This window comes from Xenopus tropicalis, chromosome 2 (genome assembly GCF_000004195.4).
Source record: "Xenopus tropicalis strain Nigerian chromosome 2, UCB_Xtro_10.0, whole genome shotgun sequence".
NCBI classification, from domain to species: Eukaryota; Metazoa; Chordata; class Amphibia; order Anura; family Pipidae; genus Xenopus; species Xenopus tropicalis.
The window spans coordinates 58763320-58790489 of NC_030678.2; the positions used below are offsets into that span (position 1 = coordinate 58763320).

Below are 27170 nucleotides of genomic sequence, written 5' to 3' on the forward strand. Positions count from 1 at the left end.
AAAATAAATCCAAGAAATGTTTCATTTTACTTAGTATTCCTGTCTAGTGACCCCTAGGGGCTGATTTACTAATCCGCGAATCCGAATTCCGAATGGGAAAAAATCAGATTGGAAACGAACATTTTGCGACTTTTTCGAGATTTTTTGGTCGCCGTCGCAACTTTTTTGTGAATTGTTGCGACTTTTTTGTAGCCGTTACGACTTGCGCAAATTGTTGCGACTTTTTCGTAGCCGTTACGACTTGCGCGAATTGTCGCGACTTTTTCGTAGCTGTTACAACTTGCGCGAAGTGTCCCGACTTTTTCGTATTGAGCGCTAGTAAACGGTGGGCAAACCTTTCCGATTTTTTCGCGCTGGCTACGAAAAAGTCTCGTCAATTTGCGCAAGTCGTAACAGCTACGAAAAAGTTGCGACAGCGACGAAAAAATCGCAAAATACCGATCATTACGAAAAAAACGCATTCGGACACTTTTCGGACGTTCGTGGATTAGTAAATCAGCCCCCTAGAGTAATATGTCATACATGTAGCTGCCTTTAATAATTTTCAGATAGTATTATACAAATGATAAATGCTAAAATCAGTTTTACATAAACCAGGTAAAGGGGATGTTCACCTTTGGTTGGACTATGTAAAAGAATTACATTTACAAAGTCTGTACTTACCCAACCATACAGAAAATTGCAGAAGCAGAGATCAGAAAGAAACATTAGTAAGGACAGTGACTTGAATTGCTAATTCCCATGCCCTGGGCTGTCCTCATTCGCTTGTTCAGTATTATAGCTATTGGCTCCCATCAGGATTAATGATATAGAAACAAGTTCATTTAATTTGAGAAACATGCTTCTTTTGCAAAGTTCTACCACTCTGAAAGGTGAATTAGCCCCTTTAAATATTTTAGTACCATAGGTGAGATGGGATCTATTATATATAAGCAGATATATAAGCATCAGTATTAAAGGGGACCTGTCACCCTAAGAAATAATTCCAAACTCTTTTATATTGTTTTTGTCTAGCAAAATAAACTTTTCTGACAGTATAAAAATATTTAAATAATATTTCCTTCATTGTTTTGGAAATCACAATTAGTGAACATACACAGGTGCCTTTTTGTGAACACAGTTATTAAGACAAATCATGAGTATGCACCAGAATGGGGGACCTGTTGCCCATGCCCATGCTGCACAATTATAGAGAGTGGGGGGGGAATTATTGTGCAGTGATGTCCAGGAAATGCTGAATATAAATTGAAGCCCTTCCTCTAGGCCTGAGGTATAGAGGCAGGGCAGGAAATATTTGGTTAACTGCTGAGATTTTTAAATAGCTTTTTTAACAGGTATAGATAATTTATTTAAAAAAAGAATTATGGTTTCATGTTTAATTTAAAAAAAAAACAAAAAACTTATTATCATTTAGCTTTTTATGTCTGGGTGACAGTTCCCCTTTTGCATTAAATTCACTATTTTGGGATTCAGTCAAATCCCTGACCTTTCATAAAGGATTCATCCGAATTGAAACCATAAGTTTCATAGGCAAAAAAGAGAAAGAAAGGGTCAAAAAGAACTGACCAAAAGTCACATGAATTTAAGGGGTGGAAAAAAGAGTCAGATTTGTCTGAATTCGGTGCATCCCTAATCAGCATATATTGTTTTCATTTAAATTATTTCATTTGTCATGTTTCATAGCACACAGCTTACCAAAGAAAAGGTTTTTATGGGAAAATGTTCGCCTGTGGTAGCAGAGATTTATCGCAACTAATACCCCCTGGAGGACATTAGCCTAAAAGTCTATAGCAGATGGTCCAGTCTACCCAGAAATGCTTTGGGCAGAAGATGTGACAGAAGGATGTAAAAGGGTAATACACTGGTGTTACAGTTTAGAGGTTAAGTAATCTGGATTGAGATGAACCATGGGAGAATTGATCATCTAAAGTGTGGTACCTGCCTAGAATAGAGTAGTTTTAAATATAATTATTAAACTACAGGACCTGTTTGGATATAAGGGGTTGCTTGGTATCATGGTCCATGTATATTAATGTTGCTTTAATTATGCTTTTTATTTAAACTAAATTGCCATCCATGCACAAAATGGCAGCACACATGGGCAATAAACGTGCTGCGGATAAAAACACATGCCAGCTACGGAACCAGACGGCCCCCAAAAAACATACAACACTCACAGATACACATTGTAATTCACTCTTTTTTTCTTCCAACAAGCTATACTGATTACTGAACCCAGCAGCCTCTAGCAACCACAGAAGAATGACAGCAAAATGGCATTTTCTCTTACAATAAGCATTACTGACAAAATTACATTATATTATGAACTCAGTAATAATTTGTAACTCCATATTTGTAAACTCTGCCAGAAACCTGGGGAAAGTTTGTTTTCACTAGGGCTAAAGCACATATTGTATTTCTTTTGACTTAAAATGTTTTTGAAATTGGCAGGACAAATTTGATAATTTAGCTACCAGATTGCAGCAAGAGATAGATCTGGAAAAACACATACAGTATATGAAATTAAGGTTTGTGCATTCAGCTAGTTAAGTATCATTTGAATTTAAATGAGGCCTTAAAAGTGAAAAATACTGTATTTTTGAAAGAGGGTGGCTAAAATAGGCTCCAGATGGATTTTGAAATCAACTTTTGCACCTCTACAAAGCGCAAAATAGCTCAGTGTAGCTCCACGCAGGCCGATGCTGTGCCTGTCAATGAGACTACATAAAAAAATGGACGACAGTTGATCCATTTGTCCAGCTCTGTTGATCTGCACTTAAGGGTGAAGACACATGGAGCTACTAGTAGCAGCTACTTGTCACAGCTACTAAAATAGACTGATCATGCTAAAATCTGATCATTTACTGAGAACTGTCTCTATGTGTGTTTATCAGAGGCAATTCTCATTATTGTCTATGGCAGGGTATTTTCTGGCTTTTAGTAGCCGTGACAAGTAGCTGCTACTTGTAGCTCTGGGTGTCTTCACCCTAAAACGACAGCTTCAGCTTGCATGCAGGCACACACAGCAGGGCAAAATGCCTGCTTTCGTGTTTTTTAGGCCAACCTCCGCTCCGTGTGTCTACAGTGAAAGCTGTACCTTTAATTGCAGATCAATGGAGCTGGGGAAGGGAGTGGATCTGCTTCTGTCAGCCCCACAGGCTGAAAGTAGCTGAGCCAATGCTCTGTGAGCCCTGGCCCCTAGAGTTTGTGTATGGATATATGTGCGCCTGGATGTGTCTGGGACCCTGATGATACCAGTTTCCTACACTGCCGCTCAGAAATACATTCATCAGTTTATAGGCATGCATAATTCACTGAATTACCTCTTTATCTGAGTGTGCAAATATGAAGCCAAGCGAGTAGCCTCCTCTAGGCACCTTAACAGAGAGTTTCTTTTCTCTTGTAACAGTAACCTGTAAAGTGAAAAAGATTCATAAAAAATCCACACTAGAAATATAAAAAACAGAAATGAAAAGGATGAAGTATAAATCTCGACTAAACCATGTATTTAGAATTACCCCTTTCTATGGTATTCTCAGCATTAGCCATCCTGCCCTTAGGTAAATGTTATGTTTTCACTCTCCCATGCTCTCAAACTAATTCTTCTTAACATTCTATACTTGTACGCGTTTACCAGCAGGGCCACTAACCAGGTCATCAGAAACTCTAATTAGCATACACACAAACATTCATGCATTCACAAATGTATTCAGTATAGTTATAGTTGGCAAATTTTACCTAAAACATACTCTTAAGGTGGCCACACATGTGGCGATCTGACGATCTTTCATGCGACCATCGGTTGCACGAAAGATCGCCAGATCCGCCACTAACCTTCAGGGCTGAAAAAGGCAGATAAGGAGGTAGAAACAATAGGATTTCTACCTCCTTCTGCCAATTCAGCGCTGAAGGCAGATTTTGGTCAGGCGCCTTCTATGGCGCCCGATCAAAATCTTTTAACTGGCCCGATCGGCGAGTCGACCGATATCAGCAGCTTCCTGCTATATCGGACGGCTCACCGACTTGCCATACACGCACCGAATATCGTATGAAACGAGGTTTCGTACGATATTATCGGTGCGTGTATGGCCAGCTTAATACTAACACAGCAAATACAATAATCAGTTGATTGCAAAAGCCTAGATTTATTGCCTCTATAATTTACTCATTTACATATTTATTTTATTTGGAAAGGCTCACAAGCCCCAGTTGCTGCCAAACTACAATTTCTTGCACTAAACAGGGAAAATCTAAGCTTACTTAAGTAAAATTCTACTTCCAGTCCTTGCCTGCAAGGTAAAATCAAATCAACAGGCCACAGAAAAGCCTGCTTTGCAGGACAGGAAGTTGAATGTAAGTTTAGTGCAAGAAATAACAAAAACCATACATATTTCCAAATTAAAACAATAGTATTTCAGGACAAGCCCTTGTCATTGAGCTAATGTTGAGAAGGGGCTCATACTGTGTGTTTAAGCAGCCTTCCTTATTATCTCAGCAGTAGGTAAGTGGTGTTGCTAAAGTTCTTGTCGCCAGAAGGTTTTTTGTGGCATTTCACACCTGCCAATAATTCACTAAGGAATTTGGCATCAAATTCTCATCACCATGCACACACAGAACGCATGCATCAGGACCAAGAGCAGCAACAAAGATTGGAGCCCCACAGAACGAGATTTGTGTGCTTCACAGCCTATCACCTACTAACAACCTCCATTTAATTTAGCAGAAAACTACACAAGGGTGCAGTCAGGTGGGCTCCGTAGCATAAAATGGAAAGGTTAAAATGTGCATTTTGGGGCTGAGCTCAACTTCTGCCCCTGGCTTAAAGCAAGCAAAAGGTCATTTACATAGTAGCTTGCAACATTTCTTGGACACTAGAACTTTACTTCTAGAGATGCTTTATTTTGTCATATATTAGAAGACACCTTTGACCACATACATGAAATATCTGGGCATGACCAGAAACAGTGCACCAGTACAGGCACAACATATATGTGAAGTATATTAAAAAGTGATTGAGAAAATCATAAACATTATAGCTGTGGCTTCTTTGAGCGCTAGTTTGTTTTGTTCCACAAAATTGTAACCAGAAAAATGTTAAAATTTTAAATAAAACATCATTTTATATTTCATATGTGTTAAAAGTTTTTTTTCCAATGCATTATTTTCACAAGTAGCTTAGGAAATTCAGTTGGTCTATTTGTCAGCTTAGTTCCACACAAGGGTTAGCGCCAGCTGATAGTCATAGAATAGGGTGGAAAGGTGAAAATGTGTGTTTTTGGGCTAAACAGAGTGGTACTGGGCATTATTTGTGGCATAATCCAAGATCTTATGCTCTTTCCTTCACTACTGCTAAGCAGCTTTGGTGTTAATAATGGATTATTATTACTCCTCTCTGTTCCCCTGAGCTAACCATCTTTCTTTTTGCAGTTTTTGAAGACATGTTTAGGGTTATATACTCATATACATAATGGATGGCAAATAAGGGCTAGACTGCATATTTGCACAGTGACTAATGCCATGTATAACCAATAATAGACAGAGAGAATAGTGGGGAGGCCATGCAATCAACATCCTATCAGGAGCAGACAATAATTACAGGGTTCCTTTATACAGAACATCTACTGCTAAGTATATATTATAGGGCAGATATATTAAAACTTAACTGGGGAATCGAGGAGGATTTTGTGTTTAATTCAAACAGGAAAATTCTACTTTTAAGAAAGTCTTTAACTAATTGACACATGGACACACTAGAGAAGCTCTATTAACTGATGCATTTTGTAGAAAACATGTTTTCCCATGACAGTATTCCTTTAACGATTGTTAATGGATCAGACCCCAAACCTTTAGCTGCGCAAAAATGCCAGCTGGAAAGTACAATATAGTACATGCATTTTGTTGCCTTTTTCTTTGCAGAGATCATTTTTTAGTTAAGACTCTACAAATAAGAGTGCCTCAAAGATATGTAGAAAACATATGAAACATATGAAACATATGAAAATAGGAAAATACAATTATAGTCAAATAAGATAAATACTGACTGAGTACTTTTCATGCACAGAGGTAACAGTGGCTACGTTGTCAGTCTCTCTCTGGCCACTTGATAATGAAGCGAAAAAGGCCCAAATTCTGCTTATGGCAGACCAGATGAAATGACTAACTTTATTAGTTACTCATGAAGACACCAGAAAGTCCAGCCTAGCAACAGACTGTTTTGGATCCATGAAAGAATACTCATGCATTATGAATCTTCATAAACACCCAATTCTCTAAAGGTCCACATAGCTTGGGTTCAGAAATTAACTGCACTTATGCAATTACTTCACACTTTTCCCAAAATTAAATATATCAGGTTTAACCTTACAAAAGGGGACCTCTTAAAGGGACCTCTTGCAAATTATTTTAAAACAGCTCATTACACGTAAGGCTAATCGTTGATTTTATGGTGAAAAACAATTCATTTTAATTTTACACACACTTACTGGGGGTTGTTTATTAGAATGTTTATGTGCTCCTCCCCCCCCCCCCCACACCTCTCAAAAATGTAGCATTGCTAACACAGGGGGTGCTTTATTTATGGGGGCAGCCATGGGTTTCTATGATCTGAATATACAGTATGCAAAGATAAACAGAATGTTGCATTGCAAACCTAAAGCACCTCTAGTTAATAATTCCAATGACAAGTAAGTTGCAGTGACATAATCAAAGCTAAAAACCTTTCAGTGATGCCTTGGGCGGATGTTGCATGGGCCCTCTGGATCTCATCTGATAATCTTCTCATTTCTTCCTCCATTCTTGAGAGGTCTTCAGGAGATCTTCTCTGTTGGCAGATGAGCTGTAGGTCTTGAAGGAGAGCTTCTTTCTCTTTGATTAGCTGTAGATGGTCCCTGTCTGCTTCTGCCATTACTGGCCAGGTTTCATTATCAAGGAGGGCCAGCTGATGCTGTATGCTGGAAACTCTAAAGCAGGAAAAGTAATAAATGACTAGGTTAATAAAGAAAGTGAATGTCACTCATGACTAGATTAATCTTGCATTACGTCACATTTGAGAAAATGTCTAAGTACTTATTCAGCATTTAACAAAACAATACAATACATCTGAAATGAGAATATGTTTAGTAAAAAGGACATGGTGCACCTTTACCATCAGAGCATTCTATCTAATGAACACTCCTTGCATTTTTTTTTCTTTTTCATTTTATTTTCTGAAACTCCATTTTTAGTTTCTTCATTTAGTGAATATTATATATAAGGCAAAAACAAAGCTATTTATTATGACGACAATAAAATACTAAAATCTGTCATATGAGTGAACCTTTGCTGGCAGTAATCACTGCAGATTAAATCAACATGTACATTTTAATTCTTTTTAAGAATAGGCTTTCAGATTTTTACAAAACTATTTTACTGACCTTATAAAAGAGTGAGTATGACAAGCAGTTAATGAAACAGAATAGACAGCCTTCTAAAAAGTTTTAATAGCTTCTTTGGCTTTGGGATACAGGATCAACAGCCAAAATGAAAGCAAACTATGCTGATATTTCTCGGTTTCCAAAGGAAAATGACATTGCATATGGCCAGGAAAAGCTATCCCAGAAGAAATGAAATCTAACACAGTTTATTTCCTACTTGCATCTGGAAGGAATTTGGATCATCTGGCCTTCAAGGCAAATGTCTTTCTTGAAATAATGTTCAAAAACAGAAAGCTTGTCACAATGTGTATAATTGATTACAATGCGGTAAGAGAGAAAAATGTTTTACATTTAAACAATAGAGATCGTCATGCTACAGGAGGTGCTTCCTATAGCATAAATTAGGAATAGCTTAAAATAAAAGGTTTTCACACAGGGCGCACAGAAAACTTTTATTTCTGCATAAGGCCCATGATCGAATGCCTGCACCTTAGAATTCTTAATGTTTTCAAATAAATGCTTGTGTTACGTGCTATCAATACATGCAGTGACAAATGAAAGGGGCCCCATTCCATGTTGAAAAGAAGTTAGACAAAACTAACCTAATTAATATTTGTTCTTTCACATTATGAAACGGAGTCATATAGGTTTGTATGGAAGATTACTTAAGCAATAACTCAACGTTCTTGAAATTGCAGTTATGTTTGCAATGTAACTATACATATATGCCCAAATCTGGCCAAAGCCAGTAAAAGTCTAACCCACTTCTGTAATTTAAGTGCAAGCAGACATCATACTGAGCAACAGTGATTAGTTTCAAGCCAAACAATGTTTGAAAAAAACTATATGGAACAATATTCTCACTTAGAATACTACTGGGGAATGCATTATGAAAAATGAATTATGGAAAAAGTGTGCAATTTTTATTAGGGGGTTAAAAGGGCAATAGTTAATTAAAAAAAAAAAAGAAAAAAGATTGAAAAAAAAATCTGCACTTTTCACAAACAATGTAAGGGTAATTTGAAGGGTAAAGTGTGGCATGCTAAAATGTATGCCAATGTTACATGTACTGACACCATTTATTTAAGGTATCTGAAATTAAACACACTTGTTATAATTTCATATGCACCATGTGAGCCCATTGACACTGGATCCCTAGAGCTATAATGACCCTAAATGTGGCATATATTCCAGTTTTCCCAACAGCAGGTTGCATCAATAGGCTCCACAAACCTGCACAAAAAGAAACACACGCTAATGTTTTGTAACACCACACAGTACCCTATATACTATTTTCAGTGTATAAAGTATACAGTACAGTATATACTATAAACACAGAATATAGACACAGAAGGCAGACTAGTGCTGCTATCAATATTTCCTAAATTTTTTTCTTATCTGCCATTATGCTTTTCTTTCTATCTTTTCTTTTTGTTTTAAAAGCTGTGTGTGCAGGGATGTAGGTATATTTGAATATTGCCTTGCAATTGTAAATGAGCCTTTTAGAGGGATTCCTGACTTCTACTTCACATATAGTGTATATCTCTATATCGTTTGAAAAGAATGTAACCCAAAAAATAGCTTTTTAAGTGATAAAGATATAATTCTAAGCAACTTGTCAATATACATTAATTACAAATTATTTTTAATGTACAGATATGGGACCCGTTATCCAGAATGCTCAGGACCTGGGGGTTTTCCATATAAGGGGTCTTTCCGTAATTAAGTCTGCTAAACGTCCCCATACACGGGCCGATTCTAGCTGCCGATATTGGTCCCTTAGACTGATTCGGCAGCTAATCGGCCCGTGTATGGGCACCACTGACGGGCCTGCCCGACCGATATCTGGCCTGAAATCACCCAGACATCGATCAGGCAGGTTAAAAAATCTAGTCAGATTGGGGACTGCATCGGCTCGTTGATGCAGTCCCCGGACCGACTTTGCCTATACCCCTCGTTATAATTCAATTGTTTGGCCCCAGGGTAGCATTATTTTTGCACTCGGAGGGATGGAGGGAAATACATATGCAGCAGATCACCATTTAGCTGGAATTGAACCAGCATCCTTAGTATTGCCAATAACCTTTACAGGCCCTTTCTCTACCTGTAAACTATCAAGGATCATTAGTTGCATAAGCCCTATCTGCCTCTTAGGGCTGTGGCAGACACGGAGACTAGTCTCCCTAGACAAAGGGAGATTTGTCGCGAGCGACTAGTCTCCCCGTCTGTCACAGCCCTTATGCAGCAGACTGGAACAAACTACAAGCAAGATTTTCTTAAGATAGAAAATTAATGTAGATTACAAAAGTGCACAGAGGATCACTCTGGATAAATTTAAACTAATAATTTTGAAAATAGATTCCTTTAAATCCTTGCAAATACATTTGTAGGGATCTCCAAAATTGGGCCCCTAGGTGGGTTACCCCCAGGATAGACCCCAAGGGTGGGTGATACTTAATAGTGCAACACTTTGGGTGGGTTGGTACCTAAATAGTTAAAAGGGGATTAGCTTCCCTGCAGTTAAAGGTTATGGCCACAGGGTGGTACAGTTAGTATAAAAGGCTGTGCAGCCATGTGCCTGCAGGTCTTTCAGCCTGGGACCCCTCTTGGATAAGAGGTAAACCACAGGTCAGCATTAGACAGTTAGAGAGTTGTTATAGACCACTCTAGGAGTGGGAGACAGGCAAGCTAGTTGGGCAGTGTGGCCCCGACAGGAGGATTACTGGATTAAGGGGGGTCAGGGGATAAAGTGCTAAGTGTAGGAGATTTGCCTAATCCAGGGGTATCTAAGTGGAAGTACCGGGGTGAGGTCTGCTGAGGGGGTGTCCGCTTGGCGTGTAGTACCGGGAAGTGCCCTAGAGAGGGGCTTCTGGCGAGAAGTACCGGAGGGAACCCCTAAAGGGAATCATCTGGCGGGAGTACTGCTAATATCTCGTGGAGAGAGGGTCTCTTAAGGAAGAGGAGAGTGTACCCTGACTGTAACATTGCTCCTGTGTGTGATCTGCCTGTCTGATACATCTGTGACAATAAATAAGTTCCACTGGTTAAACATCCATCCAGTGTTCTGTCTCTGCATACACGGAGGATCCACACTGCCGGGTAAGCAACTACCCCAGGGAGGGGGCAAGGTGCCAGGAGTGCTGGGAGTCCCCACACTGCAGTACAGTATCAAGTTCTCAGGAGGGGAGTTATAGTTCATTCTATCCCTATCCTGGGTGGAGGCACGCCACAGTATAAAGAAATAGCTGTTCCCCAAAGTAAGCGGGGCTCAGGACTCCTGAAAGCGCCAAGTATAGTGACATATCAGCAGGTAGTGCCACATCCGTATTAATAAGTGGGCTACACATTTATTTACATTTCTACATTTGGTCAATGATATTTGGAGATCAGACCTAGCTCAAAATTAGGGATATGACACAAGTGGCGATTATTCACCCAAGATTAATCTGCTTTACTGCGGGTGGTGATTTACATTATTGCCAGTGGGAAGCATTTTCATTACTTGCCTGCATAATAAGGCTAATTTGTATGGGGGGGTTGCTCTTATATAGAATGTGCAGTATTTGTTTAATTTCCCTAACTGATGCCTTTGTCTTAAGTTTACAGTTAATGGGGGCTTATTTTAGTTAGAGTTTAACATGATGCAATTCAAGCCCCAACTCCCTTTAGCTCGGTAGGCTTTTCCAGCAACTCTACTTCAAATGCCATTAAAATGAGTCAAGGTGAAAATCTCACCAGCTCTTTTACTACCAAAAATTACTTTTTGGAAAAAAAGTGTCATGTCTTAGACATTGGTTTCTGGGGATGACAGGGATATGGTTAGTTAGAAGTCAGTATTAGTGATGGGCGAAAAGTTTCGCCAGGCATGGATTGTTTCGCGAAACGGACGAAAAATTGTCGCCGGCGTCAAAAGAGAATAGTCGCGGGCGACGAAATAATGGCCGCGCGACAAAATAATAGCTGCGTGCGACGAAACAATAGCCGCGCGACAAAATAATAGCCGCGGGCGACGAAACAATAGCCGTGCGACAAAATAATAGCCGCGGGCGATGAAACAATAGCCGCGCGACAAAATAATAGCCGTGTGCGACGAAACAATAGCCGTGCGACAAAATAATAGCCGCGTGCGACGAAACAATAGCCGCACGAAAAAATAATAGCCACGTGCGACTAAACAATAGCCGTGCGACAAAGTAATAGCCGAGGGCGACGAAACAATAGCCGCGAGCGACGAAACAATAGCCGCGCGACAAAATAATAGCCGTGTGCAACGAAACAATAGCCGTGCGACAAAACAATAGTCGCGGGCGACGAAACAATATCCGCGTGCGACGAAACAATAGCCGTGCGACAAAACAATAGCCGCGTGCGATGAAACAATAACAGCGCGCGACAATTTTTTTTGTCGCACGACATTTTCGCCGTTTCGCGAATTTTTCGCCGTTTCGCGGATCTTTTGAAAGATTCGCGAATTTTTCGGCGAAACGGAACAGATTCGCTCATCACTAGTCAGTATCTTTTGTTCAAAGATGTTTCAGTACATGCCTATTTGTGTTACAAATGCCCAGCATCTTCAGGGTTACACAAGTTATAGAAAAGACTGCTTCACAACAGTTGTGGTGTTTTTTGCAGCATCAGTTGCACACTGTTTGATCCCTCTGCTAGTGAAATCCACAGTCAACAACACTTTAAATACCAGGTAAATTAAGTTGAATGAGTGGAGCATAACACTGCCTTTTGGCATTGATAATAAACTTATCCTTCAACTGCACGCAGACTGATGGGGTATCTAAACTGCAGCCTTGCCAATGTGCCTTTTGCTGAAGTGAAATAAAATGCCCAGAATAGCTTACTGTTTGCAGGAAGTTTGGAACTTTTTGCATATGGTCTAAAGAACAAAACAAAGGTTAAACAGAGATTAATTTATTATTATATTTATTTAGAGAACAAGTTTGTATGTGGAAAGAGGAACTCAATAACACCTTTTAATTATTAGGACAATGGGTCAGTTCCTACAAAAACTGAAAAATAAACAGCCATTGAGGAAATTCTGTTTTTCAAATCAAATCTCACAAACAACATACCCTTATGAAAGAATATAAAACCTTCTGACAATTTTAGCAGCTGACTTCTCTATCCCACTCACAGTTAGGTTGCTAATCATGCAGGAAAGCTGGCCTTTCCTTTGTAACTTCCTCTACCACTCCCTGCCCTTCAGCATTTTTCAGGGAATTCCAGTCTGTAAACTATACAGTGCCCCATTATTATCAAAATCCAATTTTGCAGACAATGGAAGAAGCATTTGTACTTCATTACTAAATTAAAGGGTCACTATACACTCAAACCTTCCATAAGTAGAAGGAAATACCAATAAATTATGTTATCTTTTTGTATAAGGTATGAGAAAAGCCAGGGAATTTTTCCTGCTACTGAAGGTTTCATTTAACTTTTGTTTGATTTGATTTGTTCTTTGATATTGTGGCCCTTGGTAATCTTGCAGCTGTGCCCAGGACCCTAGTAACTGGACCCTAGAACCTGTGGTTCCTCGTCCAGACGAAGGGACTAATTTTCTATCTATTGTTAACTTTTTACAAGCAGTACCAATTAATTCCAGTGCAGAAAACAACTGTCCAAATTGTATCTCCACATGTGATTTGCATAAGGGATTACAAATTGAGATAGGCGTAAATTCTGCAAACCAATGGAAATTACCTTGGACAAATTGGCACACACATCAGCTAAAAATTTAGTCAGTCATATGGGACTTGGATACTCAACAGAGCATTTTCATGCAACATACTTTGTGACAAGTATGATTGGAATTTTGTTTATACAATACATTAGAACAGGGGGCTCAAACTCAATTTACCTGGGGGCCGCAGGAGGCAAAGTCAGGATGAGGCTGGGCCGCATAAGGGATTTCACAAAAAAAAGTCCATGAAGGCTTGCATTATCGGATAATGCATGGCACGACGGGCGGGAGCTGCTGATTGCGGAAATGACGTTATGCCATCATAACAGTTATTATGGGAAGACGTTCTGTGTGCACAATTAGCTGCTAACTAAGGAGCTAATTGTGCACACAGAACGTCTTCCCATAACATCATTTCCGCAATCAACAGCTCCCGCCCGCCGTGCCTTGCATTATCCCTTGATTCGCAATAAAAATCGCGATCCATTCATTGCTTTTGCGAAGGCGTTGGTGCGGGCCACAAAATATTGTACTGAGGGCCGCAAATGGCCTGCGGGCCGCGAGTTTGAGACCCCTGCATTAGAATCAATAATAATAAAGTTAAAAACCAAAAAAGGTCAGTCAGAAAAGTGTTAAATTGTAAAATACATAGAATAGCTGGAAATCACCAGTCTGATAGATAACAAATCATCCCCAAAGAATATGATCTTTTAGCACAGATTTTAGAAAAACAAACCAAATGCACTTAAAGATTTTTTCCTGTAAACAGTATGGATTATGGGTATCTAGATGGGTGAATAAAGAAGCCTGGAAGTAAATTACTCCTGAGTAACTGCCTATATCCCTATACCTTTTAGTTGGGGGTACTTTCTTTTGTTTATATAATGCTAATATTACATTTATAATATATATTATAATTATGTTTTATAAAATAAAACATCTTAAAAAAGTAAAACTATCAAGAAGAAGAGCAAAAACAGATTAGGACAATATATTAATGTGTAGAAAGATCAGTAATCCCTAACTGCACTGCATCCAAATTCCACTAGTTTCGTAATTATAGCCAGGCATTCCTCACCCACCCACCCCAAATCTCAGCATTGGACACTGCTGCCCTGTAGAGTTTCTTTTTTAATGTGGTCTGCCCTCGTGGCCTCAAGAATTCTAGGGATGATAACAGTCACAGCAGTGTTAGAATCCTTTAATATAAACAGAAGGATTATACACACAATAAAGAAATAACTAAGCATAACAAAGTCTTAATTCCAGTGTGTTATCGAAGCTAAAATGTTCTCTGTGCAGAATGGCAAATGCCAGCTGTAATGGTTAAATGAATAATATTGGCTGACATTATCTGTGTGTACGCCCAGTTTAATTCAGATTTAAACCAAATGCGTATATATTTGGTAAGATGCACTAAGCTTTGGTCTGTGATACTATGTAGAGCCATGGATAATATATAAATGTGTGTTATAGTTACATTCATAGTTCTTTTGGGTTTAAAAAAGCAAAACTCCAATCCAAATGACCCCAAGTGTAAATGTACACACATACCTTAATAAACCTATCAATATTCTTGAACAATCAGAATATCCAAGGCTATTGTGATACTAATATCTACAGTTAGTACTACTGGTTGTATTTATAGTTTATGTATGTGAGTGTATAGATTGGTAGGTGTGGGTTAGGTGTGCTGGGTTTACTTGGATGGGTTGAACTTGATGGACACTGGTCTTTTTTCAACCCTATGTAACTATGTAACTATATTCTTACATATATACTCTTGGTACCAGGGTCTCCTCACACTAAAGCTGCCACAGCTCTGATTCTTCTCTTGGCGCCATTCCCCCTACACAGTCCATAAAACTGCTATAGTATTCTTCCTTTCACTTTCCAATCTGTGAGAGCCCAGCAATTTATCACCCTATGCTAACCCCCCTCTTTCAAGTCTTCCATTGTTTGACTGCACAAGGCAACATTCCTTTTCCATAACAAATCAATAGGTTTGATTTTTCTTACTGCTCCCAGCTCTCTAACCTCTCCATAACATTGCTAGGCTCTGATTCCACTTCCTGGACAATGGCCCCAATTTACCATAAAGCCCCAAGCACTGACATTAATAGAAGTTACTGGGCTCCACTGAAAAAATCATCTCAGATACCCAACTTCAGTTGGGACTCTACTGGTCCCTCTACACTTCTACTCCAGCCTAAATAGTCTGCTTCCCTTATTTTAACACCTCTGGTTGCCACTTCTCTGATTTATTGCCCTGTTTCTCTGCTCATTGTGACAGTCCACCCAATTGAAAGTATAACATCAGTTTATATGTAAATATTAAGACAGTTTAGGAAGAAGTTGTGCAATGTGCTAACCCATCATTTTGCTCAGTCTACCATAATGACTGTTATGTCTGCACTGTACTGCAGCCTAGACCCTCTTTGGCCCTTCCCTAAATATTTAAGTTCCTTGATCTCAGTAAGCAAATAGTATTGCACACAACACATACCTACAGAATTAAACATATTTTTACATAAATATGTATCAAATATATTTTGGTGCATTACCAACCTTTTTTTGGCTTCCTCATACTGCCAGTTAAGCCTGACTCTATCTGCCAATCTGGATTTATCATCAAAGCCAAACTAATTAAAAAAAAAAAAACATGAAGAAAATCAGGGTCACTTAAAACAGCAGTCAATAAAATCATTCACAAACGATTTAAAATATAAACCTTTAACTCCCATTACTATGATATTTTTATGCATGTACTGTATGTAGATTCTATGTTATATGACACTAAAAGAGTTTAACAAAATACAGCTGGCTATAAATATATTTTTTATTGTTGTAAATGTGGAAACCCTCAATATAAAATAATATCTTCTAATACAGAAATCTTGCTACAAATTAAACCTACAAAAACGTAATTTATTTTAGACAGACCATTATTTAACGGGAGGTTAAATAACACTTGAAAGAAAATCAGTGTCAGTGTCACCCAAGAACACCTCTGCTAAATCTAAGCCCTTTAGGCTACAGCCACACAAGCAGCTTTTGTCAGATAATATGATTTTACAAATTGGGATTTCTGACTCCCAAAGAAGGTGAGGTTTGTTTCTGATGCAGCACCACATTTACATCTGCTGTAATATTATATTTTTATCTGTTTTGCACACTGACTAATATTGCCTCTGTGTTTCAGAATCAGAAGCCAGTAGCGGCTCTAGCAAAGCACAAAACTGGAAAGTGCTAAGGGGCAGTGAGAAAAGAGGCTTTTCTGTTGTTTCCACATAAGGTATGTCCATTGGCTCAACATCACTGAGAGAAAATGAATTGTAAGCAAATCTCCCATATATATATCAAACATGTTCAGTGGTTTTAGAGTTATTTGTGAATGTAACTGTAAATGAAAGCAGTTTCCATCTGTCCTCATCTCAAGACTACTTCTGATATAAAAAAAATGTTGCATAAGCCAGCTGATCAAGATATCCAAGAAGAAGCAGAAGAACCAGATTTTGAGAAGGCAGGATTTTGAGGTAATTGGAGTCTAGAGCAGGCATGGCTTTTGCTACATGGTTTCAGAGTCAAACCCAGCTGTACATAATGGAACAAACAAATACTGCTTTCCATTGGAATTACATATACAGATAACTTTAAAGCCATACAATGTGTAATGTGTACTGAAAAAATTCTTAAAATTACTATTTCTGTCACCTTTAATGCATATATGAATTCTGCATCATTTATATATTAGCAAGGACATAAGCAAGAATATATGACTAAGAAATAATTTATCATATAAAAGTAATATTAACCCAATCTCTTTACATCCATCACTGACCAGTGGTTTTATAGTATTTGATGCAATTTACAGAGGACTGGATACAGTGAGGCAACATTACTAATCTATGAAAGTGTGTTACATTTCTAAGCTTTACATTCTATGTCAAAGTTCACTGCTGATGAGCGGTGTTATCATAATCACATCATATCACTGCAAGCACACAACCTATGTCTCAGTTATGGATTGCAGGGACAAAATTAGCAATACAGCAGTACAGGCTAATTCCTGGCATAGTAGTGGAATTATTACCTGTCAAAAGTTTATTTGTTCATGTATAACAGATCACATGACTTACACAACTGTGACGTCAAACCATACAGTACCTCTCCGATGTTATCAGTTTGCGAGCAGGCATCACAGTATTGCTGAGGTAAACAGGAGTCAGTTAGGGAGCCTGAATTGTGCTGAGCGCCGTATAGAGAGTCTGAAATACAACAGCTGTTTCTGAATCCATCAGTCAGCTTTGCTAGGCTCTGGTTGGAAGCAACACATAAAATCTTTTTAGTTCATTTATTTAAAAAAGGCAAACCATTGTGCAATATAATATAATAATATGGCACACAGCAGCACTAAATATAAAGTCCTGGAATCATCGGAGCACACTGATCACTTCCAAAATCAGTATAGACTGAAAATATGGTGTCTCCCATGCTGCTGAAGTTTTCACATTTAGTAAGTGATAACAAATTAACAAACACCAAAAAAAACAGATAAAAACATTTCGGGTATGTAGGTTCACTTCACCCTTTATCAAGTGCTAGTAATTGGAAAGTGACCTCTCTTATTATATGAGGTAAATGAGTCCCATTTAAGTGCTGAGGTTCAGCTTAGTTCAATACAGTCCACCATAGTGAAACAACCACAGTGATTGTCTATAATACAAGAAATAAGTCCAAGCTTCATTTACACAACTCATTTCAAAGAAATCCACAAGTATAATATACTCTGTCCTGTTTAGAATTAAACTGTAAGACAAGTGACAAGTGTAGCTCAAGTGATACATATGAAACTAAAGTGTCAAGTGACACTTAGGGGCATATTTATTATAGCGTGTAAACCAACATCAACTCTGTTGTTGCCCATAGCAACCAATCAGAAATTAGAATTCAACAGTCACCAACAAGTTAGAAAACAAAAGCAAAGATCTGATTGGTTGCTATGGGCAACATCATCGTTGATGTTGGCTTACACGATATAATAAATATGCCCCTTACTTTCCCCTAGACACAAGAGAGGAAAGAATTTAGAGTATCTTTTGAAGAAATCTGAGGACACACAACATAAATGTCTCAAACAGATTTTTCTAGGTACTCCTTGACATATTTCTGTATTGTTGGCACATCTGTCATACCAAAACTGTGATGGCATAATCAGAGGATTCTGGGTAGTGACACATCTGTCTAGGAGACATGGCATTAAGTTTTGTGGATATTACATATTTGTCTAAAAACATTATTTGTTACTTAAATGCCCATTTGGGTTGTGTTAGATTTGGTTTAATTTATAGTTTAGTTTAATTGTAAAGGTTGGGCTCATTGTTTGTATTACTTCACAATTACTATTTCACTATGCTGGTATATTGGACTACAACACTCTACCGCAACACTTGAATGGGACTGATGTATGTGCTGTGCACACTAATGGCAGTATGTGTGTTTTCATATAATATGGAGGAGTCCATATTATACACTTTTAGTTAGTGGCACTTTACTAACGGTAAGGTATACCCGAAACGTTGTGATCTGCTTCTCTGGTATCTGTTATCACTTAATAAAAGTTCTATGAACGCTAAGGCCAAAATCATATAAAGGGTTGGCTCCGCTAAGGAGTGTATATGCTTTCTTCTGCAGCTCCATGTAGCTGCACTAACAGAGACAGCTTCAGCTACACGTAACTGCGGAAAAGAGCAAATCTGCTTCTCTCTGCTTGCGTTGACTGCAACCTGCAAGGCAAATTATTCACAACCTTCAAAGCAGTTTGTAAAAATAATAAAATGTAGTTTCAGTTGCACTGAGTGGCTGGGATATGGAGAGACAGAACTTTTAGCATATGTAAGTCAGAAAGAAAAAGGGAAGGAAATTAAAGTAAGAATGAAGAGTAAAGAATAAAAAATAACATTACTAACATTAATAATGTTAGTAATGTTAGTAACCCCATAGGGTTAAGCTCTCTATGGCTTTATCCCCTACCTCTTCACAATCTTTACTGCTATTGGGCAAAGCCCTTATACTCAGGTTTCAGACTGATATAGTGTCTAGCAAGGAGGAGTGGCTTCCTCTTTGGCTGCCTGTCTGCTATCTAAGCACAGCTCACTCTGAGCCTGGGTGCAGTAACAGGCCCCAGTAAGCCATCTTAGTCCAGAGAACACTATACCATCTTGAGAAGTCGGGGACAGGGCCCCGTGAACGAGGATAAGCAAGCACAGCAGAGTATTTAATAGCACTTTCTAGGAAAGTGAGCATAGTCAGCTCTATCTAGAAAGGGCAGCCATTAGCCCCACCAAACGAGTGATTAGATCCAGGAGTATTTCTCCTATCCGGCAATGTTGCCTCAGTGCAGGGCCACGGAGTAGAGATAGTGACAGGCAGGATAACCCCTGATCCCTACTCACCCGGAGGACTCATCAACTAGAGCAGTGCTGTCCAACTGGCGGCCCGCGACCCCCCTCTGTGTGGCCCCCCCACCTGTCTGGCTGCTTTGATGGCTTACTTTTGTGTAAGCTTTAAATGGTATCAGTACTGGCCCCTGCATGGTTAACACCTCAAATTCAGGCTGTAAACCCCCTGTATTGTTTAAAAATTTAATCACTGTGTTGTTCACACCTTTTAATCCCTGTATTATTCACCCCCTGCACTGTTCACACCTCAGGCTCAGGCTGTAATCACCCACATTGTTCACACCTCAGACAAACTGTAGGAGCAGTAGAAACCCACAAATAAACCCTGCACACTATAAAAAGAACATATACTGTGGTGGTACTGCAATTAAAAAGTTTTTTAATATATAGTTATTGTGCAGACTGTAGGAGCAGTGCCAGCATTGCGTCACTGTAGGCTGCCTGTGTGTGCCATACTCTGCCTGCCCTATGCTGCCTGTATGTGCCATACACACAGGCAGCATAGGACAGGCAGAGTATGGTACACACCGGCAGGGTAGGAAAGGCATAGTATGGCACACACAGGCAGGGTAGGGAAGGCAGAGTAGGGCACACACAGGCAGGGTAGGGAAGGCAGAGTATGGCACACACAGGGTATGGCACACACAGGCAGGGTAGGGCAGGCGTGGTTGGGCACAGACAGGCAGGGTAGGGCAGGCAGAGTATGGCACACACAGGCAGGGTAGGGCAGGCAGAGTATGGCACACACAGGCAGGGTAGGGAAGGCAGAGTATGGCACACACAGGCAGGGTAGGGAAGGCAGAGTATAGCAGGTTTTTGCTGTACTACCACCATTAATATGGCTATGGTCATGCGATAACATGGGTGTGGTTTCAAGTGGGTGTGGTTTAAAAAGGGGAGTGGTCAAAACTAGCTTCCATTATCGGCCCTCCACCACGGAGGCCGGAAAAATTCCGGCCCTCGGTACCACAGAAGTTGGACAGCACTGCACTAGAGGTTATCAACCTGAAGGAGTTCCTACTACTTGGACTACCTCTCAAGGGGTACTGGTTGAAAGGTGTGTATCCCGGCCCAGACTCTACCAAGAGGTAGGATAAAACGGTGCATACCCTCTCTTCTACAAAAGAGCATTTCCTCATTTTACCATTTCAATCTGCCTGTCTGTGAGTATGATAACCCTGCATAACATCTGTATCTTGGACCAATAAATCTGTATTATAGTTCATCAGCAAGAACCTTTCTGGCTGTCCATTTATATCATCTGAACTACACAGCATCAGCCAGTTGTAGTTCAACTACACCCTCAGCACCCTACACCCTATCTTACTTTCTCCTACATAGCGGAGGCCCATCCTGAGAAAGGGGGTCGCATGTAACAAATGCTCTACATCATCTACTAGCCTGGTAAATTGACTTATACTTAGCTCCTACACTCTGTAGGAAAGTTGTAGAAGAGTTATGTTTTTTTATGTCATAAAAAAATATGATACACCCAGCAAAAGGCTTCTGTTGTATGAGTTTATGGCTGGTCATTTTTAGAGCTACAAATTTAAACATCCTCTTTTGTTGTATCATGTAAGGAGGAGACAGATGTGGCAAGATACCAGGAATCTTCAGGTAGGCATCTGGAAAAGTTTTGTGGTTTGTTTTAAGTGGAAATGAGGGGCGGGTATTAAATTTTGGAGTCAAAATTTTAAAAAAAGCTCTGAAAATAAAGCTCAGAATTAATTCTGAGGAAGCATGGGGGAAATGAATGAAAAACAGGATAGGCACACGTGGGTGAATGTGTAAAAATTAAATTACAGAGTGTGCTTTTAGGTCACTGTATGGTATTTTGTGGTTGCATTGTTTATAACCAAAATTATAGATGTAAAAAATAAAATATTTGGCAGAAAAAGAAAAACTGTGACACATTAAGTGGTTAATTAGAATATTCTTTTAGGCTCAATTAAAAGAACATATGGATAGCTTCCAAAAACTCACAAGTACATATTTAAGGGAGAAGGAGAGGTAAAACCTAAGTAAGCTTTATCAGAAAGGTCTAAATAAATACAACCAAAAGCACTTACAGTAATGCTGCACTGAGTCCTCTATCAAAAGAAACATTTCTTATCTCCTTTTTGTAAACATGGTCTTAGGGTATCTGGCTTCCTCTCTCAGAAAAATCCTTTATTCCTGGGGCCAGAGTCTGGGCAGTTCTCTCCTCTCTCCTGCACCCCCCTCCCTTAAGAATTCATAAAACTCACTCCTCCCACGCTTAAGAATGTGTCTTCTGAGCTAAAACAGATAGACTGCAAACAGGAAGCTTCTAGGGCTTCTAGGGCTCTTTACTCAGAATAAATATAGTGTTCTAGGTGGCACTAATGTGTCAAATCTATTGGCAGTAAAATGCCAAAATTACTTTCCTTCTCCTTTACCTAATGCCTGGCTTTAAAAAAACATGGCATAGCTTTCCCTGGTTGTTCTCATTATTCTTTATTTATAAACTCCCAACTGATCACACTTTACAAATATTGTTCAACATTCACATCATTACAAAGTTTAAAATCTGAAATTCCTACCTCACATACACTAGTATCAATTACATAGCAAACAATTAACCTACCAGTATGTTTGGGAGTGTAGAAGAAAAGCTACTTAGAAAAAGGGAGAATATACAAAACATGCAGATAGTGTCTATATGCTTAAGAGCTAAACAAGGGCTAGTCTGACCATATGCTGGACCATAAAGGAGACTGGGTATTTAACCCAAAATTTCAGATACAGCCAGGGGTGTGTCATATAGGGCCAGGTGAAAGGCATAGTGGTCATAGGCTGTACATAAACATATCATGAACCCCTTCGATTTGGCTCCCAGTGGCCTAAAAGCAAGTGCTCATTTTTTTAATTTTGGACTTGGAGTCACGTTTTAGAGGCATAAAACCAGATGTACTGCTAAACACAGCTTCCTTTAGACTACCAAATAGCTAATCCCTACCCTTATTTGGCACCCCCAGAAATTTTTTTTCATGCTTGTGTTGCTCCCCAACTCTTTTTACAATTAAATGTGTCTTAAAAAAAAAAAAAAGTTAGAGACACCTATTACATAGTACTTTATGGTAATTCCACTACAGTATCCTACCTGAATAATTAAGTATTTTAAAGAACTTCTCTGTGACTTATCATATCCTGGTGTATTACAACAGAGGATACATTATTCGCTATATATGGTATCCCTGTGCCCATCTAGGTTTGCCAAGCCAAGACAGTGGATGTTATGTTGGCCAAAAATAAGGGAATGTAATCAGCAAATGAGCAACAAGCAAAATTATTAATCTATGCAAAATCTTTCTTCATTTGCCTGTCTGTAATGATAAATAATATGTTTGCCACTGAAACAAAAGATGGTAAGATAATTAAGTACAAAGTATATAGACCAAGGCCCTAAACATGCCACCTTGAAGCTGTTGCTTGTTTTTCAAAACTGTCATCCAGGAAAGGATTTTGTTAACCCTTTGATATTACTATTTCTGTTGGGTGCATGGACAATTCAGTTGTTTTTAATTGCTTTTAAGCATTTTGTGCTTGTTATTACCTTGAGTGGCATGTACCAAAATTCACACATTTATGCTGAAAGGTATGGAACTGTATGGAACTTCTATAGTTTGTTTTGCATTCAAAATTTTTTATTTTTTTATGTACCTGCATAAGGTCACGCCTTTCCTTTTCTCCCATGCAAATTGCTTGGCGTAATGTTCTTAATTCACTCATTATTGCTTGTGCTTCATCAAGTTTATAGTTGGTGTGAGCACTGGACATTTTGCGGTCAATCCTGTTGGGAAAAAAGCAGAAATCTCTTAGCTGCACCTAAAAGAGAAGGGGTTACAATACATTTTACGAATGCTTAATGGCCCTGTTATATATAGAAATCCAGCTACTTTTTTCCTGCTTAAAATGTAATTTCTGTTTAGCATCAGTAATGCTTTTTAGATTGCCGTACGGCTTAAAGGAGAATGCAAGTCAAAATTTAAAAAGCATACTGCCCAATAGTCCTCCTATTGTTTAGTAAAAACGCCACACTTTTGGCTCACCCAATCAAATATTTACTCAGTCACACTTACTTCACATTTTCTTGAACAGGCAGCCATCTTTAAAAAGGTATTCTCCCTTCCTTTCCCCCCTTGCTTCATACTGCACATGTGTTTCATTCCCTCCCTCCCCCCCTCTGGCAGATCCGCTTCTGATTGGCTGGTGGGCATGTGTAGCTCAGAACAGGAGACAGGATCAAGTCACACACATGCTCAGAGAATAGAAAGGCTGCCGCTGGCAGCCTACAGGAAGGGAAGAGAGATTTCAGTGATGTCACTGTAGTCTTCACACTGCTGTAGGCTGCCAGCACCCTATCTCAGAGAAGCAAGCAGGGATCTGGGAATTTAGATATGCAGTAAGTACTTAAAAATAATGCCTTTAGACTTACTTTTAATGTATAATAACCTTTCATTGTCCTTTAATAACGGTCTAGTGGACTGATATAATGTAATTGTGGCTGCACACAGGGATGGATTAAAAGCAATGTACCTTTTGGTCTGACCAATGTCACATTTAATCTGAAGGGTAGTGGGGAGGAGTTGTAAACAAGCATCACAGGTATACCCAGAAACACAAATGAGTTATTACCAATGGAGTTGAGACTGAATTTTTTATTAGCTTGTCCATTTATTTTGCAATACTCTTTTTTCCAATGAAGAATGGTTTTAGTTTTGAGCTGTATTAAAAGGGGTATAGATTCACGGGAGGAGGGGGTTATTCTTCCCCTTTACAGAGCACTGGTAAGGCCCCATCTAGAATATGCTGTTCAGTTTTGGTCTCCAGTGCTCAAATGGGACATTACTGAATTAGAGAGGGTCCAGAGAAGGGAAACTAAGCTGGTAAAGGGTATGGAAAGTCTCAGTTATGAAGAAAGACTGGCCAAGTTGGCTTTGTTTACACTGGAGAAGAGGTGACACGATAACTATGTATAAATATATAAGGGGGTCATACAATAACCTCTCTAATGCTTTATTTACCAGTAGGTCCTTCCAACTAACACGAGGGCACCCACTCCATTTACAAGAAGGAAGGTTCTGTTTAAATATTCGGAAAATATTTTTTACTGGGAGAGCTGTGAAGTTGTGGAATTACCTCCCCAAATCATACTGGCTGATACATTATATAGCTTTAAGAAGGGGTTGGATGGCTTTTTAGCAGGTGAGGGAAAACAGGATTATGGAAGATAGCTCTTAGTACAAGTTGATCCAGGGACTGGTCTGATTGCCATCTTGGAGTCAGGAAGAAATTTTTTCCCCTCTAAATCAAATTAGAGAGGCTTCAGATTGAGGTTTTTTTGCCTTCCTCTGGATCAACTAGCAGTTAGGCAGGTTATATATAGGCATTATGGTTGAACGTGATGGACGTACGTCTTTTTTCAACCTAACTTACTATGTTATTATGAGTGAAGACCTGCATACTGAAGGGGTATATAATGTATTATCTGTATAGATGTTTGTCCTGTGATCACTAACCTTTTACTTTCTGGTTTTTTTTTGTTTGTTTGTTTGTTTTTTTAAAGGGGTGATTCACCTTTAATTTAACTTTTAGTATAATATAGAATGACCAATTCTAAGCAACTTTTCAATTGGTCTTCATTGTTTATTTCTTATACTTTTTTAATTATTTGCCTTCTTCAAACTCTTTTTTTTTTTTGTTATTGTTACTTTTTATAACTTTTTTTTTCTATCCAGTCCCTCTCCTATTCATACATCACTCTCTCATTCAAACCACTCCCTGGTTGCTAAGGTAACTTGAACCCTAGCAACCAAATAGCTGTTATCACTCCAAACTGAGTTGCTGAACAATTATTGAAATAATTAAAAACTACAAATAGTTGGTGGCAACTTAGACAAGCCTATTGGTTTGATTACAATTCCTCCCAAACCAAAAGCTGAATTGGGGATGCAAAAACTGGGTTACCAACATAACATCCACTGTCTTGGCTTTTTCAAAATAATTTGCACTGAAGCAGTTCTAAACTGAAGGATTTGGAAACATTGCATGAAACAAGTGCTACAGCTTCTATTATAATTCCCTAAGAAAGTGTTTGTGGTTGCTTGACACTGCCTGAAACATTTGCATTAAATGTTGAGCCAGAATTAAGAGCAAGCACAAAAGTAAGTTAACATCTAACACATTATAAACAAGTAGATACGACATCTATGTAAATATTAATGGGGCAGTATATTCTACTTTTTAGTCACAGCAGCATTCATTTTGTTTTCACATAATAATCTTTGAATAAAGATACATTAGCTTTGTTAACAGTTTTTTGCTTCCTTTAGCTTTGATTTTCAAAATCTCCTAGATATACTGTATGTGAAGTCAAGTGTGAATAAAGGTACACTACGGCCATAGCAAAGCTGCAAATAACAATATTACATTGCCTACTGTAATTCTCTGTCTCTCAATGGTTATGGTATATATATGTTTGTGACAACACAGATCTTTATTTTGTTTTTACTACCTGCCCCCCACCTATTCATTTTGTTTTCAGGGTGGGTTTGTTTAAAAATGGATAATAAGTCCCTTATAAACAAGACCCTCCCTTCCCCCAGCTGCTGCTTTTGTCTCAGGTCTACAAATAAGGCAGAGTTTATATACTCAGGGTTTAATAATGGACGTTAAAATAATTTTCTCCCGCATTTGCTCTAAAGAAGCAGGATGTTAGGAAGTGCTTCCTAGTCATACTTAGCCTTGTTTAGTGCAAGATTTAACAAAAACTATATGTATTTCAGCAAATTATGTTTTCACTGAATTCATGCTGAACAAAAGAATTTGCATTAGCAGATAAAAAAAATGTATAATTAAATGTAGTGTTGTGTTTGAATATTGGGTGTATTCAAATGTTTTAATCTCCTAACTTCCTCCTTCAGAGCCACACTTTTGTCATGATATATTCCAGCATCTTTATAATTATAGTGTGAGATTGGCCACATATAGCACCTGAAAACAAATGTTCACATTATTTCAGAAATTAGAACTACAGGGCACAATGTATTTTTTCACTAAGCAGTTTCATTGTTTTCCTGTGTGTTTTTTATAGATGTAGATGAAAGTGGAGCCACTGTTATGCACACACCCCCATGGCTCCATTGACAGGCCTCGTGTCGGCCTGTGTGTGAAGATACCGGCATGAAAAGACAAATGTATGCATTTTAGCACCACTTTATTTAAGTGAATGCAAAAAAAGTATGATAAGTTAAAATAGAGATAGAAAAGGGTACTGCAGTGAGGAGTAAATTTAAGCCAATATTATTTTTTTAATATGTAATTAGCAATAGCATAGAAATAGAATAGAAACCAAGGTCCAGGACCTGGGGGTATTCATTCTAGGGTACTAAACGGCTTAGCTCTGTGATTGTCAAACCTCTTAATTTTTCTGGATTCCTTAAGGTCTGGCATGGTGCTGAAAAATTGGTGAATTGCTAATGTGGTGCCACTATTCAAAAAGAGATAATGTTGTCAGCCTGAAAACTATAGGCCTGTTAGTTTGACATCGGTGGCAGGAACATTTTAGAAGGGGTAATAAGGGAT

At 38.7% G+C, this 27170-nt stretch overlaps 1 protein-coding gene across 2 annotated transcripts in view; it reads right to left on the minus strand.

Annotated features, from left to right (window-relative positions):
* The window catches only part of wwc3 (WWC family member 3), a 127069-nt gene that overhangs the window by 18989 nt on the left and 80910 nt on the right, over window positions 1–27170 (minus strand). For both annotated transcript variants that reach the window (XM_002932795.5, XM_018091556.2), the window contains exons 6-10: window positions 23247–23376; window positions 17272–17421; window positions 15673–15746; window positions 6717–6959; window positions 3324–3413 (exon numbers count right to left, since the gene is read on the minus strand). In XM_002932795.5, coding sequence (XP_002932841.2) covers window positions 3324–3413; window positions 6717–6959; window positions 15673–15746; window positions 17272–17421; window positions 23247–23376 — 687 coding nt within the window. The remainder of the gene's footprint in view (window positions 1–3323; window positions 3414–6716; window positions 6960–15672; window positions 15747–17271; window positions 17422–23246; window positions 23377–27170) is intronic.